General features: G+C 36.5%; 2 protein-coding genes across 5 annotated transcripts in view; one reads left to right on the top strand and one right to left on the bottom strand.

Annotated features, from left to right (window-relative positions):
* Positions 1-3446, top strand: part of GPR146 (G protein-coupled receptor 146) — a 51859-nt gene extending 48413 nt beyond the window's left edge. For all 4 annotated transcript variants that reach the window (XM_074918901.1, XM_074918902.1, XM_074918904.1 and 1 more), the window contains one exon: positions 1466-3446. In XM_074918901.1, the coding sequence (XP_074775002.1) occupies positions 1510-2514 (1005 nt within the window). In that variant the 5' untranslated portion in view covers positions 1466-1509 and the 3' untranslated portion in view covers positions 2515-3446. The remainder of the gene's footprint in view (positions 1-1465) is intronic.
* CHLSN (cholesin) overlaps positions 1-19024 on the bottom strand; it is a 132730-nt gene that overhangs the window by 83637 nt on the left and 30069 nt on the right. The gene's annotated exons all lie outside the window — the stretch shown is intronic.

The raw sequence follows: 19024 nt of genomic DNA, 5'->3' as shown, positions 1-19024 counted from the left end.
CTCAGAAGCCACTTCTCTGAGGAAATCCAACATATGACAATGGAATAAAAATTTGTTTGCCCAGCTAAAACGATTGTATTTTTAGCCTGTTTTCTGGCACAGGCTATGGTATTTAGAAAAAAATGCACACAGAAAATAACTGCAATAGGAAATAAGAAATGGAAGCTGACATGATTCTGGAACAAATTCTTTACTATGGCTGAAGTGTCAAAGGATTAGCACTAGAGAGATGCAACCACATATCCGTATGCTTACAAACCCCATACTGTGTAATTTAGCCATATGGTTCATGGAGTATAGCATGTCGTCTAGTAACATTCATTTTAATTGCACAATGTTTATTGTGGATTTGATTAAATCTTGTTCTCTCTCTGGAAAGAATGCAGGTACGTGTACTTATACTTTCCTATATGTGCTAAATGGGAAGCACACAAAACAGTGCTGAGTATCTGACAGAGTACACGTGACATGGGAAATCACCTGCTACATAAATTCTACACTGTCCCAGAAATGGGCTGGCAGGAACAATAGCCATGATTTTAAGGCTGTGGATGTTTTTAAGTTGTACTTTAAAGATTATTTCTTATTTCTGCATTTTGGAAAGAGACTTTTCATGATTGCTTTGAAGTTCACTGATTTCAGTTAAAATGTTATCTCTACTGACGATAAAGCAAAGATAGCTGGACAACGACTGCTGATACTAGCATACTTTTTAAAGAATTCAAGCTATTTTGAGAGGAAATTATAGCCAATTCTTGCCTTTTGGAAAGTCAGGCTGCCCTGATATTAGGTTCCCTAGACTACAGAGGTCCATTGTTTTTTCAGAACTAAATGGGTTATAGGTTGGAAGTCCGAATACAAACTGACCCTATTGAAAAAAACCCAAACCACCTTCACCTCATTTCCCAGTTCCCTCTAGTCTTTCTCAATTTTATCTGTGATCCAGTATACATCCATGAATTGCTGCCTTGGATGTGCCTCCTAAGAAACTATCTTTTAAGAGACAGCTTATTTAACACCTTGGAGACCTCTATTCTCCATCTTATTGCTAAGATTTGTGCTTCAGCTTATATCCTTCAATTTTTCAGCAACTGCCTTTACATATTATTAACTATATAAAAGGTAATTTTAAGAACCACTGTACTAATTTTCATGTATATTACATTGGTACTTATTTTAAAGATGTAGACTTTATTATTTACTTCTGTTAAGTGCCCTGGTATTAACTCATTTGCTACTAATTTCATTTAAATTAGAACTTCAGAACATTTACTAGTCTCATGAAATTGTGAATGACAGATGACTTTCTTCTAGACTAACAAGATCAAAAGGCATTTCAGTCACTGACTAAATTTATCAGTTGTGAAGCGTTTAATCTGTCTTTAAAATGTTCTCTTCATACTACATTGCATTTCACTTACAATATAATATTTCAACAACACTTTCATTATTTGTCTCTCTACAGAAAAGCTGGTAACCAGCAGAAAAGATACAAAAGCTACAATCACTATGTGGAGCTGTGAAACCTTGAACAACAGTACTGAGAACAGAGAAGACCAGCATCTCTGCCATGACTTCCACCTTGTGCTTTCCATCTTCTCCCTACTCTACCTCATTATATGTTTCCCAATTGGCCTTTGTTACAATGGCTTGCTGGTCCTAGTTAATCTCTATAACAAAGCTACTATGACTATGCCAGATGTTTATTTTGTCAACATTGCCATTGCTGGTCTCATCATCAACGCTCTGGCACCAATGTACCTTCTAGGTCTTGCCAATACAAAATGGGCCATCTGGAATTCTAACAATGAAGTTTATATTACCTTGCTTATTTTATTCAATGTCTCATCTTTAGTTACCATGTACTCCACTACGTTACTCAGTCTGGACTACTACATTGAACGTGCTCTACCTAGAACTTACATGTCAAGTGTGTACAACACCAAACATGTCTGTGGATTCATATGGGGTGGTGCCATGCTCACAAGTTTTTCATCTCTCCTGTTCTACGTCTGCAATCACGTATCCACTAAAATAATTGAATGTTCCAAGATGCAGAACAAAGAAGCAGCAGATGCCATTATGGTCTTTATCGGGTATGTTGTACCAGCTGTTGCTGTACTTTATGCACTTACATTAATCTTGCGAATACGCAAAGAGGCCACACCACTGGATCAAGACACTGGACAATTAGATCCATCGGTGCACAGGCTTTTGATAGCCACAGTCTGTACCCAGTTCACGTTATGGACACCCTATTATGTGATTCTCTTGGTAAGCACATTTACTAATGCACAAGGAAGAATTGCAGATGAAAATTACAGTCGAATATTACATTTTAGCAAGATTTTATCAAAATCCTTGGCTTTCTCAAGCAGCTTTGTAATGCCTCTGCTCTACAGATACATTAACAAAAACTTTCCCAACAAATTACGACGTTTGCTTAAAAAGATACACTGCGGGAATCAGGGGTGTTCTCACGAACGCACAGTTGTACAGCAAGTTATGACGTAGGTATGAAAAAACCCTTTGGTGCTCTGTTACTGCAGTACTTCATGTACCAGTACTGGGACTGTGATATTGCTGCGTCGGCACTCAGTGGGAGTCCCAACCAAGAGGCTAGAAGGAGCTTTCCATTACAGTTAAATGAAATAGTCTTAATTTTCAAATAGTTAATTGTTTGCTGAAATCTTGTGAGACTCTGGCCTATGTGCTGTGATACCTGTGACATCTAATACTTTCAGTGCACTGAAGTGGTTACAAAGCATGAACTCTGTCTTCATGGCTCTAGTATTTCTGTCTGAAGAAATCACTAAGCAGTTTATTGAAGTCTTGACTGAAGACACAGCACCTTGTATTTGTATAGAAAAAGGTCTTACCTTATTTTCTGTACAAAGAAGTAATAGTGCTATCCTTGATGAAGTAAATAGAATTTTTCAATGAAGATGATATAGATGATCTTTACTAAAGATCATATTATCCAATTACACATGTCCAAATAGTAAATGTTAATTATAAATTATTTAATTTTTTTCCATCACTGAATCCCCTCTAAAAGAAGCCTAATTTACCATTTTCAGAAATTCTTATACAAACTAACCTAAGTTTTAACATTTATGGTAAATTGATTTTTTTTCCTAGATATAACAATTAACAAAAATGTGTTTTATTTTTCCACTGCTTTGTTTGCATCCTAAAACATTTCAAGAACTCAGAAATATTTATTAACTAATTCTAAGGGAACTGAGAGATGTTTGTTCCGCATATTAAAATGAAGGACACAGTGGTTTACAAAGTTAAATCAAAATTTATGTCTGGCTAAGTGTTATGGTCCACATATGTTCATGTAACAAGTAATTATCTTAAAAATAAATATGTTTATGATTAACATTTTGTATTTTCAAGGGATATGTTTGCAACAAATAAATAAAAATCTCTTTAATCCAGGGCATCACTGGAGGTTTGGAAACCATACAAAATCCCTCAATGCATACAAGATTTTAAAATGGGAGTAATATACAGGAATTCCAGTCAGCATCAGCTTTTTGCTGACCTCTCAGAAATGGAGTGCCTCCCAATGTGATTCTTGAACATACAGTGAAAGTACAGTTTCCGTATTTCACAGTGGGGATGAAAAAAATCCAATCCAGATTGCTGATTTTTACTGAATATGTGAAATATGCAAGAAACACAAAGATGCTGCAGGAAGCAAATTAACAGTTACCCACAACAGCAAACTATGAAACATTGATCCAAGAAGTACCTGTTCCTATGCTGCTGTTGTATTATTAATGACAGAGGAGGGTAGAAGTTAAACTGATATTCTCCCACTGGTTTTGGGGCAGCAAGATAGATCTTTGTCACTCGTCCTGCAACACAGCAGAATCATTTCATTGCTTAATCTGTTACAACTCAAATTCCACATGATTTTATTCAAAAAAAATGTGGCTTTTCAGGCCTCTGGTATAGAAAAAACATGTAACAAAACCAGGGTTGAACCTTTTGCATTGCTTATAGAATAATCTCATAATGATAATTGGTCCCAATTTGTCAGCACAGACATACGGTCAAGTTCTAAGTGGGAAGCAGGTGAGGAACATCCTTTTCAGATCTTTTTCCCTTCTCTTCAACATTATTCAAGTAATTTCTTATAGCAATCTTTGCTTATCTTCTTCATATACAAGCATCCCTAAGTTATCAACATCCTGGTGGAAGACTCTCCATTAATCTTTCTCTACTTCTATGGCATTTTCGCCACACTAAAACTATCCAGCACAACTGCATCAATTTACTTAATAGTTTCAGCCCGCTGATGAAAACCACGTTAAGGAATTAAGCCTTTCGTTATCATCATGTCCGACTCACACACTAATTTATAGTGCCTCTGTGCTGACATGATACTGACTGCTTTGGTTGGCTGTTTTCTGCTTGAGAGGTTTTCTATGAATGTCTACACATCTGAGCAGTCAAGCTCACTTCCACACTTAAGAAATAAATCTTTCTTTACAACTGTCAAGCAAATAGGCTCCTCCTCTTCCCATCTGAGGAAAATGAGGTTTCCCAATGCACCACATTAAATCTCGTGTAAAATCTGTTAAAGAAATTCTGTCCCATTATGCAGGAAAAATTCCAGAAGGGAGGAACTGGCTTATCTGGTGTGAATAGAGGCTTCCACAGCTGGGACACTGCCAGAACGGTGTGGCTGAACAGGCAGCATTAAATGCAATTTTAACTTCCATGTTGCTTCCTTACTTCTATTTCCCCCTTCTCCTAAGACATCTTACTTCGTCTGTAACAGGACTGTTGCATTTATTTCTGTTCCTTTCTCTCCATGTTAAATTCCTGGTTTCAGATCATGGCTCAAATTTCTCTTTTTCCTTTTCTCTCCTCTTTCTCACTTCTCTACACTGTTTATTTAATTTTCATTTTGCTCCTCTATTTCCGTCCATGCTTGGTCTTGTATACTTGGTACCATTCACCACTCACATTTACTTCATTAGACTAACTCCTTTACAATGACCCAAACCTTATACAATGACTTGACATTACAAATGGATTTATGTAGTAAAATGGAAACTGCTATTTAAGAGATGGAGAAAGAACAAGTTTTTATATAATTTATCCTGTTTTTTCCTAATCTTTTTCATTACAGCGGAGTTAAGTATGTTTGTGTGTATCCTTGATAATATACTGTGATGGCAATCATATAGACAAACAACTTCCATAATTTAATGAACAAGATTGATGTCCTTTTTAAGAGTTAATTTGATATATCAATTGCCTCAAAGAAACAGTGCCATGGAGCTGTCTGACTGCTATCCTCTTAACAAAAGTCTTTATTGCAGCACCTTCACATGGTATCTCTTAAAAAGCAGTATCCCAGAAAGTGAGAACTTTGCAATATTTATATAAAGAACAGTAGATGAGCATGTGCAGTAAAACACTTCAGGAGATACATGGTATCATATATATGGAAAAACTTTCATGGACAAATCTTTAATATACAAAGTTCTCAAGAATGAGGCCTTTACATTTCAAATACCTGAAGGTTTCTGATGACTGTAAATAGGGGCTTATCTGTTTCACATTTAAATAAATATGAATAAAATGCTGTGTATATGCAACACAAATCAGCCTACTGATGTAAAAAGAATTTACAAAGAATTTATTAAATTATTTCTTAAAGTGTATCATTTAAATGTAAACCTCTAAACAGTAAGGTGTACTGTATGTTTCTGTCTGTATATACTGTATACTAGAAAGTGAGCACTAGTGAAGTGTCATTATTAACAGTGTTATTTTCTCACAAAATTGAGTTGATCTATGGCATATAGCCCTCTTGCTTAACCACCAGTTAAGTCAAATCAGTGAACTAACAAAAATGTTGTGCTCTGTTTCTGCTTATAAACATAACTAGCTCAAGCCAGGTCCTTGCTGACTGACCTAGTAGAGACACTAGTTTCAAAAGCTTCCATTTGAGAATCAAATTGAGTTGGTCTCCGAAGACATAATTTCAATTAATGAAAGAAAGTGGTCAACCACTAGAAAATTTCTAGTTCAACTAAAATGAAGAGATGTGGTCTCCAATGTTATGTCAAAATACTATAGAAATGGACTTTCTGCAAAGCTTCACAAAGGATCTATTGACTCATAAAACATTCTCAATAAAAAGCATTAAAGTGTATCTGGTCACTAAGATGTGTGATTTGTTTTTGGCCTTCTTGATAAAAACCTGTTCTAGACAAGGTTAAACCTGTGTTGCTTCACTGAATCAAAAACACGACAAATTGCATGATTTGGATGTCAAATCAGACATGTAAGTTATCAGATTTTCCAGGCCATAATCCTGACATCATTAAAATCGCATTATTCATCAGCATGAAGTTAGCTGGGAATGAAAACAAAAAGGCACATCCCCTCAACTTTTTTCCACCATAAAGATTCCTGCAACTAATAGGATACAGTAACATCACACCCCAGAACTACAAGGCTGGTGATTAATGCATATGTCACCCTGTCCTTGTCACTTCCTCTCCATTGTGCTACCACAAATGAGATCTCAGAAATCAGCTCCCTGCAGAAATTCCCTTGGTTCCCAGAACAACATAATATGGCAACTCATACCTTTGACATCCCAAAGAAAATTTAGCTTTAAGAATATAATGTACGTCATACTACATTTGTTGCAGTAACCACTACATATAACCAAAAGATCACTCACTATGGATCAGTTAGTTTACCCCAAATACATAAAAATATTTTCCTGACTATACTTTCACAATAATAATTTGTTCCCTTTAAATTTTCTGTAAAGTGTAGGAAGACAGCAAGTAAAAGCAAACTCTAAAATGGTTATTGGTGAATTCCTTAAAGAAAAAAAACAGTCCAAGGCACTTCTGAGTGTTAACTCTCAGTGAGAAATAAAATGGCAACTATGAAAATGGAAGTTGCAATATTACATCATTTCGTCGAAGCCTAGTATCTGACAAGATGCCCTTACTTCCATACAATGGTTTAAAGAGTATTTTCTGTTACTCTAACTGGAGAGCCAGCATCTCTAAACAGAGTAGTGATTTTCTGATGCTTCATTCCTCAGAGGTTTAAGATATAACCATCATACATAGAAAGACTGTTTCTAATCTGTATTAGTAAAACCCTAGTTAATAAACAGGAAGTTAACAAGTCTACAGGTTTGCAAAGGGTGAACTTCTACATAAATGCAAGTAAAAAGAGTTGATCAGGTACAACCCTGTCAATAGGTTTACACTAGTACAAACCAGGCCAATGAAAACCAGGCATCAGAATCTACCCTTTTCTATTAAAGAGATTTCACTGAAGACAACCATATTTTGGAGCAGTCACAGAACTGCCATATTATAACTATCATATTGTAACTATCATATTGTAGCAAAATAGCCCCCAAAGGCTGCCAAGAAAATAGGACACCGCTATCAGAAAACTCAAAGGGAAGTAACACTTTATTTAGAAAAACCTAAAATTGAATTGTTTTTGTTCTATGGACACATACATAGCTGGAAATCTATTTATCATTGTTCATTAAAAATTGAAGTAAGACAGTGCTGAGGCTGGAGACCTTCTCAGGAGCTTTACTGCAGCAGCACAGAAAACAAAAGCAGAACCTGGCCAAGCGCTGCTCTCAGTTCCGCTGTTAGCTGAGGATTGAGAAGTACTGACTTTTGCCTGAGTTTCTGCAGCTGTAAAGTGCTCAGTGCACTGATGAATCTGAAACATATGCTGTAAGATTAATTTTTGCAGTTTCTTAGTTAAAAAATACACAAGGTTTCGCTTACTATCTCATGCAATACTTTTTCCAAGTGAAAGCAATCTAAACATACAAAACCAGCTGTGCAGACTGCCATGGCAACAAATTTGAAGTGTGAAATGTTTCCCCTGTTGTTTCCTGTACCTTTCCGTTATATATCAAAACACTTTGACTTTGCTAAATACATTCTTTCCCCATCAAGAGAGAAGAGGATTTATTATCTACTTTGTCATTCCACTTTCTTCCCACCAACTTCTTTCCTTACCTTGGAAGTCCATGTGATTTCCCTATGTTCCTTCCCTCTAAAGAACTGGCACTTTTAATCACACACACAAAAATGGTCAAAATTATTCAGTCTACAGCAGACAACTCTCATATTATTACAAATCATGACAGTAAAATGTTCTTTAAACACCAGATTCTTATCAGAGTATTTGTGAGTCAAATATACAAATATATTAAAAAACCAACTTCCTACCAAAAGTTCTTTAAAACAAAAATTTATAACCAGAAAGATAAACCATTTTATCTAGATCAAAAGTTCTTGATGATGCATTATACAGAAAGACAAATAAGCATCTACATAAACACTCTGAACTCAGATCTGGAGAGAGGACCAATAAGAAAAGAAACAGATTTACAATTAGAGACATCTTGCAGGAACTGTACCTGCAGGTATACAGCCAACAGTAGGAACAATTCTGCTATGAAAATATTGAGAAAGTGCTCAACCCTTGATAAAGTTAACCTTGAAAAACAGACTTAATCTCCTAAATTAAAGTGGTTTTGCCACTTAATTTCCCTAACATATCTCACTATCATAAATCTCATTAGGAAGTTCTATGTATTACCGTGGTGGGTTGACTGTGGCAGGATGCCAGGTGCCCACCAAAGCTGCTCTATAACTCCCCTCCTCAGTTGGACAGGAGAGTGAAAATAGAACTCAATACTCACGGGTCGAGATAAGGACAGGGAGAGATCACTCAGCAATTACCGTCACAGGCAAAACAGACCCGACTTGGGGAAATTAGCTTCATTTATACCAATCAAATCAGAGTAGGGTAATGAGAAAGAAAAACAAAATCTTAAAACACCTTCCCCCCCTCAACCCTCCCTTCTTCCCAGGCTTAACCTCACTCCCAATTCCTTCAGGGGCTGCACCTCGGGCTGGGGAGAACCTCTGCTCCGGGCCTGGAGCACCTCCTGCCCTCCTGCCTCACTGACCTGGGCTCTGCAGTTGTTTCTCTCACTTATCCTCACTCCTCTCCCCGGCTGCAGTTGCACAGGTTTTCCCCTTCAGTACGTTATCCCAGAGGTGCTGCCACCGTTGCTGATGGGCTCGGCCCTGGCCAGCGGTGGGTCCGTCCTGGAGCCTCTGGCACTGGCTCTGTTGGACACGGGGGGAGCTTCTGGCAGCTGCTCACAGAAGCCACCCCTGTAGTCCCTGGCTACCAAAACTGTGCCATGCAAACCCAGGACAATTACCAATTACAAAATGGTAATTGAAAAGCCTAATTTTAGCAACAACATTTGCAAATTTAAGCTAAAATTTACCTTCCAGCTGGTAGAATTTCCACAACCGTTTCTTAATTCATCTCCAAAACCTTTAGAAGGTAATTTTGGTATTACGTTATCAAAGTTGTTTTAGAAACTCCATCTGGTGGTCACTAGCAGAATACTCTTGGAGCTCCTAAAAGCAGTAAGATTAGTAAAGCTAATTAAAGGATTTAAGTTAATCATTAGAAAAAGAAAAAAAAAAATCAGTCCCAGTTTCTGCTTAAACACAGATTTGTACTAGCTGGTCCTGTCTGCAGGCACTAAGGGTATTGCTGCAAGTATTTATAAGAAGAAATATAAGAAGAAACAAAATTGACTATAACCTCAACAACAAACTGCTGCTGTGAGGATGAGGCAGGTAAGAGGAAATTCTGTTGCAAGCAACAGATTTCAACAATGGTTAATTTTGGTTTTCAACCTAACAGAAGGATATTTAACCAGGCTATTAGATCTGATTATTCACAAGAAAGAAATTTTTATAAAAAAAGCATATGTTTCTTGTATTGTTTTATGAAACATCTGGTACTAGTCATTGTGGTTGACAAGATGCTCAAAGATCAAAGGAAGTGCCATTCCCATTCAGCTCCAGAGCACTGTAATTCTTTCTAATTAAGTTATGGTTTCACTACTTCACAATGAAATAGATTTCATACTTAATTAATACAGAAGTTTCTGCAATTTTTCAGGTCAGCCTGTGTGCAATTAAATAATCATTCTAACACCTGCAGTGCTGTGCAGAGACCAGTTCTCTTATAAAACTTGCCATTAGAAAAGCTTTTTTCCACCCTTTAGTAGAAGTAGAGTATTATTTGGAAATACGAACAATTTTTGAGCTCTGGTAGCTGAGTTACATAGATGATCTACCCGTGCTGAAGAATTTATTTTGTGATTGATAGAAACATTAGTGTATAGTAATAATAATAAAACACTGTTTATAAAACAACTTACATTACGAACAATGCCTAAATAAGCCAACATAAAATCACTAATAGTGAATCATGGGCAAGCAACCCAGAGATGTGAAGGCAGCAATCACACAGCACAGAGCATAGCTGTTCTAGAATAAAAGGAAGAAATGTTGATGTACGACCAGCCTCTGAGGCAGAGGTAATTATTAATACCAGTTCTTATGTATACATATCTCCAGCTTGTGCTTTTTTAACACTATCCAGGCAGAGAGTTCCAAGCAGAGGCACTAAGGCTATCAAATTTTACAAATTCACATAGCTCCAGGTACCTTCTAAACCAGCATAAGCATTTGAATTCCACTTCAAAAAAACAAACTCAAAAAACCCTCCCAAAACCAAGTACAATAAAGACATGCAAGGTTTTATATTCTAAAATTCATCCATAAACAAAATAACTTTCTTCAAAGCTAGCAATTCTTGGATTTGTGGACCACTTCCGTGCCTTTTTTTTTTTCTTTTTTATGTTAAAGTTCTAAATTTCTATGGTCCTTTAATCAAGGACACAAATTTGCTTGCTGTCAAGTAAGACAAGACTAAACATACATAATCGGCCTTCACAAGAACAATTTTACAGAATGACTGGCAACTATGCATCAATACAACAAAAGCCTCAGAATAGATGTTTCTCAAAAAAAATTTTTTTCCAGGAATCTTGAGTTATTGCATTAATACAAGTAGCCTTAAGGTGCTAAAATGCCACCAAGAAAAGTTTTCAATATGTAAGCTCAGCCCTTGAATAGAGTCAAAGTAATCTCTGACTAAATCTGCAGCTAATACCCCACACTCAAGCTTTTTGTTTTTTTTCTTTACACGTAACAACGTGAGAGGAAAAATGAAGATGAGAGTACATGGTAGTTTATGAAAAATTTCTTTGAAAAAAATTGTAGACTATTTCACAACTCAAAATTCCAGTAACACAGCAATTGCTTTTCATTGCAATACACTTGGGAACAGGCAATAACAGCCATTTAATATTCCAAAACAATCCTATTGTACTACACAGGGACAGTTTTCTTAATAACATTACATCAAATGGCAAGAAAAGATATGTTAATAGTCAGCAGAAGACAACCACATGGTCTAAAAAGAGACTTTAGCCTTCTCATGCAGCATTAGCTCCCTAACAAGAATCATTACCCTGGAGCAATCCAGTCCAATCCTTAAACTGCAAGCTTACTGCAGCCTTTGGTCTCTGTCCTTGATGACTGTGGCTCTTTGATGCTGCACCAAGCAAAGAGTAGCTCTACTGCTCAACTGAGTGTTGCGACTCTGCTGAACATCTGATCGTGATGATTCAGCAGGAAGGTCAACAAGACAGAATCACCATCTCCATAATACTTTCCTGGATAGAGCTGCTTTAAACCAGAGAATAAGACGGCTGAAGTCTCCATGGTTTCAGCATCTCACAAGCCAGAAGCATCCAACTGTGTTAGAGAAGACAGAGAAGTTTCTCTCTAATCTGACATATGTGTGTATGAAAGCAGGGATCTGTACTCTGCTAAATACATCAGTAATATGGGTCAATTAACAGAGATTACTGGTTTTGGTCAAAAGAAAAGTGTCTTATCTGCTTTCTTTATAATAACATCTGTCACTCGGTACTAAAAATATTTATTTTGCCGTAAGATGTGTTAAAAAACAAACAAAGAGTTTTGCCACCATAGCCACTGTAGGGGACTAGTGGGATTGTACATGTTATCAGCCAATCCTTTAATATTGTCACTGCATCTCACAATTATTTAACTTCTGCAGCTTCTATCTTTCCTGTCTCTTCCCTGTCTGAAACATCATTATAATACATCAACCTCTTCCATTGAGAGCATGTATTACTAATACATACTAATCCCCAAGAAATCATAAATCACTAATAAAAAATAGTAAAATTATGCATCATCACACAGTCAGTTAACCACCATTTTTTTGCAGCTTTATGAAATGTTTATACAACTAAATTCTACTCTGTTTGCCACTCTTATGTGATTTGCAGCCTGTGATCATTTAAGCAAATGAAATAAACTGTTTTATTGTTTAAAGGAAAGACATAGCTGGTCACACAACAGCAATATCTTGCTCTTCTTTTAGTCACACATTAACTGTGACAATAACACCACAGTGAGCTGCTGCCCAAACCACACCATATAGCTGTTAAGATACCTCAGGCGAAGTTTTGTCCATCTCCATAGCCTAGGCAGAACTGCAGCTATCGAGACAGGAACCAGCATGGTCTAAACAGAATAAAGAATATGAAGTAGGAAAACCTTGATTTTCTAACCTCTATTTCTCCTCTGGCTTTCAATTTATTCCATTAACTTGGAAGAAGAAATCTCTCAGTAGCCAAGTTTCTCCACCTGTAAAATGGGGGTACTTTCTGATGTGATTCTCTGAATCTACGTACACATTCTGAATTGTAATGTGCTACTTGCTCCTAATTCAAAGTATGCTAAATGTTCTTGCCTCACTGAATAACGATGCTTAATACAGGTTTCAGTCAAAGTTTGAAATAATGTTTGCAAATTTGAACGTAATTTTGAAGATGGGAGCTTTCTTTTAGATTATTTTTTCTTTTTAAAGATGGGAAGCATAAGAAATAGCTTTTCTCTTTTTGCTTTTCTGGTTCTATTTATATGATTTTTCTCATTAGAGGATAACTTCCCTTGGAGCTCTGCTTTACTACACCTTGCATTGTCTGAAAAGCAGTTACTGAATAACAGGAAATGTAGTCTTAACACTGCTGTGTTAGGGCTTATCTTCACTTGAGTTACTCCTTGCTCACGGATTGCTAATTAACTCAGAATAATTTAAACCTTTGTAAAGAGTGGTTTGAATATTCCTTAAACTTTTGGTGCAGCCTTATTTTTGATTTGCCTTTATTTTACTAATAATCACAAAGGGCACAGCCATATATTCTTGTGTATATCTACCCAAAAGTAGTGCAAAAAGTAAAAAACCCTGCTGTTTGCTGGTGCCCCTTAGCCAAGAAATAATTTTGCGCCCTCCCTGCCCCCCAGCAGAGCCATGGTTATCAATCACGTGCCTATTCAGACCACTTCAGTGGAAAGTACAGCAACAAACCAATGCCATAACTGTCTACCATTGCCTCGTGTGCACATGTGATCCATTCTGGAAGCTAAAAAGTGAAGTTAGTATCTACCAGTTGATGACCTGCAATTTCAAAACCAATCATTTGACTATGCTTACGTAGTTTACTGTGCTCTCTGCACAGGGCTAAGTCCTAGAAAGAATAAGGTGACACTTCTGCATTTTTCAGGGAAAAATCAACAAGAAAAAAATACTTTGTCTGACTTGCATATGATTACAATGTGTATTTTTTCTTTACTATTCTCAACTATAAGAAATTAATACCAACAAAATAAACCTGGATTTGGGTACACCTCAAAAGCAAATGCTATATACAAGACACCTACATTACGCTGCCAGCTTTATTCAAGTTTTTCAGTAAGAGTTTGGAGGAAGTACTGTAAATAAGAGGAAAACAAACTACCCAGTCCAACAAACTACTATTCTAAGATGATCAAAACCAAAGTCAGGATAGGAATTAAAATATTCTGAATAACATGTAAACTCATTGGAAACCACATTTCACAGAGCCACAGGACTACTGAAGAGCTGTTTTTGAGCACAGATACCTCACAAAGAACACAAACTTTCAACCTAAAGTCTGAAACATCTCTGGGCCACTGCTGCAACCCAGGACCCTCCATGCACATCTGTAGTTTCAAAAAAAGTATTTGAAGCAGTAGTGCTAACTACTTCAGGTAGAAGTGTAGACCTAGTGCTGAAATATTTTCTCTAGGTTACCCACAACTCCAATTTTGAAATCTAGACTCATAGCCATTTGTCTCAATTTCTTTAAAATGTTTTGGCTCTTTCCACATGTTTTTCAATAAAACTTGCTAAAGTGCAACAAGTAAGGTGCCATGAAAACAGAGTGCACTGGTCACAAATAGTCTTCTCAACCTGTAAAAGACACTGCAGATTATTAAAAAAGTTACAATAAAAGTGTTCTTCCCTCTGTGAGGATATGAAAAAACACAATGATACCAATGCATTCCAGAGAGAAAGGCTGCATGCACTAAAAACATATCATGAGCCAACCCTTTTTTGCTCATTTATATCTGAGGTTTTAAGAACACTATTCAAACATAGTCACTAAGATGACTGATGCTGAGCCAGACCCAAAACACACTACAGACTCAAAGTCCTGTCTTTTAACACCTCATGGTCATTGCACAACATCTGGAAAAATAATTTATTGCATGTGTACAATACTGGGAGTGTTCCAAGAGCCTGGACCCATAGAAAAACAGAAATATTTTTAAGAAAAGATCTCAATATTTTTTGACATGCACTACTTTTGTGTTAAGTTTTTGTCTTAAGCAAGGGGCCTCACTTGGTATTTATTCAACAGGCTTTTCCTTTTCTAGACCTTTAGCACTTAAAACGGCACACTAGAAAAAAATGTAATTGCAAAGGCTGTCCAGTACGCGTAGGATTACTGCAGGAACAAGCAAAAAAAATCCACTGGATGGCCTCACATACTTAGAAATGGCAGGGACAAACACTACTTTTCTGTTCTAAAATATCTCACTGCAGAGGATAATTTGAACTTTAAAGTCACATGATGAAACCATAGGTTTGCTAAACATGCAACGTGTATGGTTTGAATGACTTCAAGTTCCTGTTTCCTTTACAGAACTGTATGTTTTTGTAGTCAGCGAGCATCTGGATTTTTCATCGTGATGTACAGCAGCTAAAGAAGTTATTGTAATATATACACCCTGCTTTCTACATAAACAAAAAGGGCTATATGCTCCAAACAATAATTATATTTCATCTGACTGTTCACAGTGAAAGCGTCAGCCCGTTGTATCTGTGGAACATTTTCTTGAAAAGGTAAGTGCTTTATATTACTTTGAATATGCAATGTTTTATTCAGCACAGGAGGCTCAAATTGTGAAGCTAAAGTTATCATATGAAGTTTTACATTTTCCCTTCTTTAATGACATTTGAACTACACAAAGTAAAATACTGTATCTGGGAAACATTCTCAGAAAGCTGAAATTTATAAGAAAGATGAGCATTAAATAGAGTAAATGTGAAGACTGTTTTCCAGTAACTGATGATAGCTAGATGATGAAACACTGTTCAGTGGTCTGGACAAAAGACTCCAACCACTGCTTAAGAGCAGTCCTTTAAAGGATGGACATTGTTGGATACTCCTAACCACACTGCAGGAATTGTATAGGACAGGAAACACGTCAGCGTTATGTTTAGTTACTGCTGATTCATTTAAATTCAGGAAAAGTAAAAATAAAAGCTTTCAGTTTCTCAGAAACCAGTATTTTTTCTCAGAAACTGGTAATTTTTCAGAAGTTAAGGGTACGATTTCTTAATCTTTACAACCTCAAATACTTGCCCATGTGTAGAAATTTCAACAAGACAGATGAATGCAGTATTTTACACTTCAGTCTGTCATAAACTGCAAGCTGCCCCCATCTTTTAACTTGGCAGACGTAGTACAGACAGAAAGGGCAAATTCACCCCCCAAATTACGTGCAGTGTTTTCACAGGTCGATGCAGGACATGCCCACCAAGAGCCAAGTTTCACAAGGAATATTATGCATATTGCTTTATGACTGGATGAAAGAATATTTTCCTTCTAAAAGCTGGTGACAGAATGCAGAAAGTATGCCCTGCCAAACCTTTTTATAGAGGAAGAGTTCTGGCTGCCAGAGAGAAACTCCCTGGTTTAGGAGCTCTTCTTTCTAGACTTTAAATAAACAAAAGTTTCTTTGAAACCAAGCTCTCCGTTTGCAAGAGCTAACCATCAAAGTGGGGATAGGGGACCAGAAACAATGAAATCTTAGAGACTAGTTTCTCTTGGTACTGAAAGTAGCCTTTTCACAATTTGTTATTTTTCAACTGCCTCTGAACACTATGCTCCTTTGCTCAGCTCCATCTGTTGGAAGTGAAGGATAACATATTCGCTGTGCTTCAGAAAGTAAAAATCAAATGTATTCACTTAAACTGCTGACACAAAAGTCAGGGTGGATGATAGTGGGGAAGCAGGGTTGGAAAGAAGAAAAAAACAACAAAAAAAATGAGGCCACATGAAGTTAAGGAAGGATTCACAACATGCAAATAATGGTCAATGAAAACAAAGTGAGGGGGAATAGAGGTAAAGAAGGGATGAAATATTGGAGCACACCAATATAGAGAACGATAATGCAAGCAGCATATTGCAAATTTCCCTCATTAATTAATCTTAAGAGAAATGGAAATAAGTCTGGCTTCTGCCACAGCTTCAATATATGTGAACTTTGACATGCTGTATATTACTGTTACCAGGGCGTAAATAGAAGTAACAAAGTCAGTTTATGTCATAGTATGTTATAAGAATCAAAAATAATAAATTTAGGTCTTGAGGTGTTTGCACTCTAAACTGACAGATTCCACTAGAAGCAGAACATAAACATTACATGCATTTTGAAATAAAATATCTGTCCCTGCAGTAAATCCAAGAACCAGAAAGGAACTGAGGGAATACCAGATTTTCTCACAACAAAGTAAAATGACATAATTAATTCCTTACTTTTTTATGAAGGAAACTCAAAGTATTTTGACAAAATATGTGGTTGGCTGTATGGATATTCTGAAGAAATGAAAGATGGGAGAAATAAACCACCCTCTGGTACTCTGCTGCTCCCCTGAAACCTATCATCTTATTTTAAAATTAAATTAGTATTACCAAAAGTCTATAAAAATTTGCAAATATGTTCATCTTATTACAGCAGAAGTTGAGTTCCTTCATCCCATTATTATTCTAAGCATAGCATAAGCAGTGCAAGGAATGAACTTAACACTTTGGGAATGTTTTAGAAATTGCAAGTCTTTACACTTCTAAGAGTTGCTTTACATGATAGATGAGCACCTTACAGCCGTAAGACTCTATAAAGCTATCCATTCTGATGTAAACAAATGTATAGAGGGGTTACACCATCTGTGACTATATTCAATCAATCAGCTGCAGAGGATGCAAAGGAGTCAGACTTTTCTGACTGGGTTCAATTTATAATCTCAGCTAGAAAACCCCAATGCAGTGACTTCGAGGTGATGAGCAATATATCTTGTAAAGTGCTCTATATCCTCAAATTTCACTGAAATAGTTATGAAGAGACAAAATATTGCAAAAAAAATAGATTGTAGGATAAGGTCATAAGTCAGAAATATACATCTAGCTGTGACGATGTTAGAGAAAAACATACACATATTAGCTTGTATGAAGTATTAGGCATATTTGATTGCAGCCACCTGCACACGAGTCTTTGCTACCACAATCTGAACTCAAAATCATCATTTGCTCTCTTTCAAATACTTACTTAGACACCTGAACCAAGTAAGAAAATAGTCTGACATTATCACTGTGATTTTTTTCAAAGCAGAATAAAAACCTCCTAGGAATAATTTAAGGGGGAAAAGAAATTAATGTCTACATCATTAATTTTAATTTTATTTGCCAAACCAAACTGCTAGCAATATTTTTTTCTTCTGTGATGAACAATTTATTGAATTCATTATGCTCATACTGACTAACCACAGCAAAGCTGCAAACAGCCTGTTGTTTTGGTAAAATTTTGTTTGTGTGGGTAATCCTAAGGTGGTTTTCTGGAAGTTCCTTTTAAAACAGTGCACCTAGAAATTTCTACTTAAGTCAGAACTTTAATACTTACACTGATTTTAACTATAAACATATAGTTGCACTGTTATTTCCCCCCAAGTGAGTATGTTAATTCTAGGTTGAACAGATTAGCTTTGTTTAGTTTAAATCCCTTGCCAAATAAGTTAGAAGACACACTTTGGTTAGAATAACAATGTCTAGGTGGACAATAAGTGTAATATTAACGTCATTGTTATTATTTAACTGTAACATTAAGTAATGGTCTGTGGTTATAAATGAGAGTTGCAACCCAGCTGGAACTATTTCAGGCATCTATCTTGACACCTATGACAAATGAGGCCTAGAATACATCGATAACCTCTCCATGATACTGTGCTCGTCCATTATTAAAATATCACAACATGCAAACTGGTGGGTAGAGAAACCAAGATGATGCACTTTCTTACACAGTAAGTTGCGGCAACTGAAACATGCTGCTTTAAGTTTAATGTTCCTTACTTTGTCTTAAACACTCAAAGAGTAGCTAAATAAAATTTAAATTACCATGCTATGGTCAAAGATTAACCCAGTATCAGTACCAAGGCCAGGTCCTGAGCAAATTTAATGAGGTTTTGGCATCTTGTTTTTCCTGTAATTTGATGTAAGGCCATCTAATTTCCTGTGAAAGACAAAACTACGTCCTTTGTTTCCTTTGCAATTATGCTACCATAAAAGTTGAACATTGCTAAGCTATTCTGAGATTCTCTGCAAGGACAGCAAGCATAGTTAGTTGGCCCATGGTGCAAAAGTTGAGAAGATAATGGAGACCTTCACAGTGCCAAAACTAAATTCAAATGTTCGGTCCTGCAAAAAGCCTGATGGGACTAGAAGGTAACACTGGTAGAACAGCTCAAAATGTAAATCTTTCTTAACGTCCTGAAACTACTGTGTGGGATGATAGCAACAAGCTTTCTGCAGATGCTCAAGTGGTTCCACATTCTCTTTCTCTATCCATGACCAAGTACCTATCCTTCACCA

This window comes from Athene noctua, chromosome 15 (assembly GCF_965140245.1).
Source record: "Athene noctua chromosome 15, bAthNoc1.hap1.1, whole genome shotgun sequence".
Taxonomy (NCBI): Eukaryota; Metazoa; Chordata; class Aves; order Strigiformes; family Strigidae; genus Athene; species Athene noctua.
Note: the sequence above shows the minus strand (reverse complement) of the source record. Positions and strands in the feature narration are given on the sequence as shown.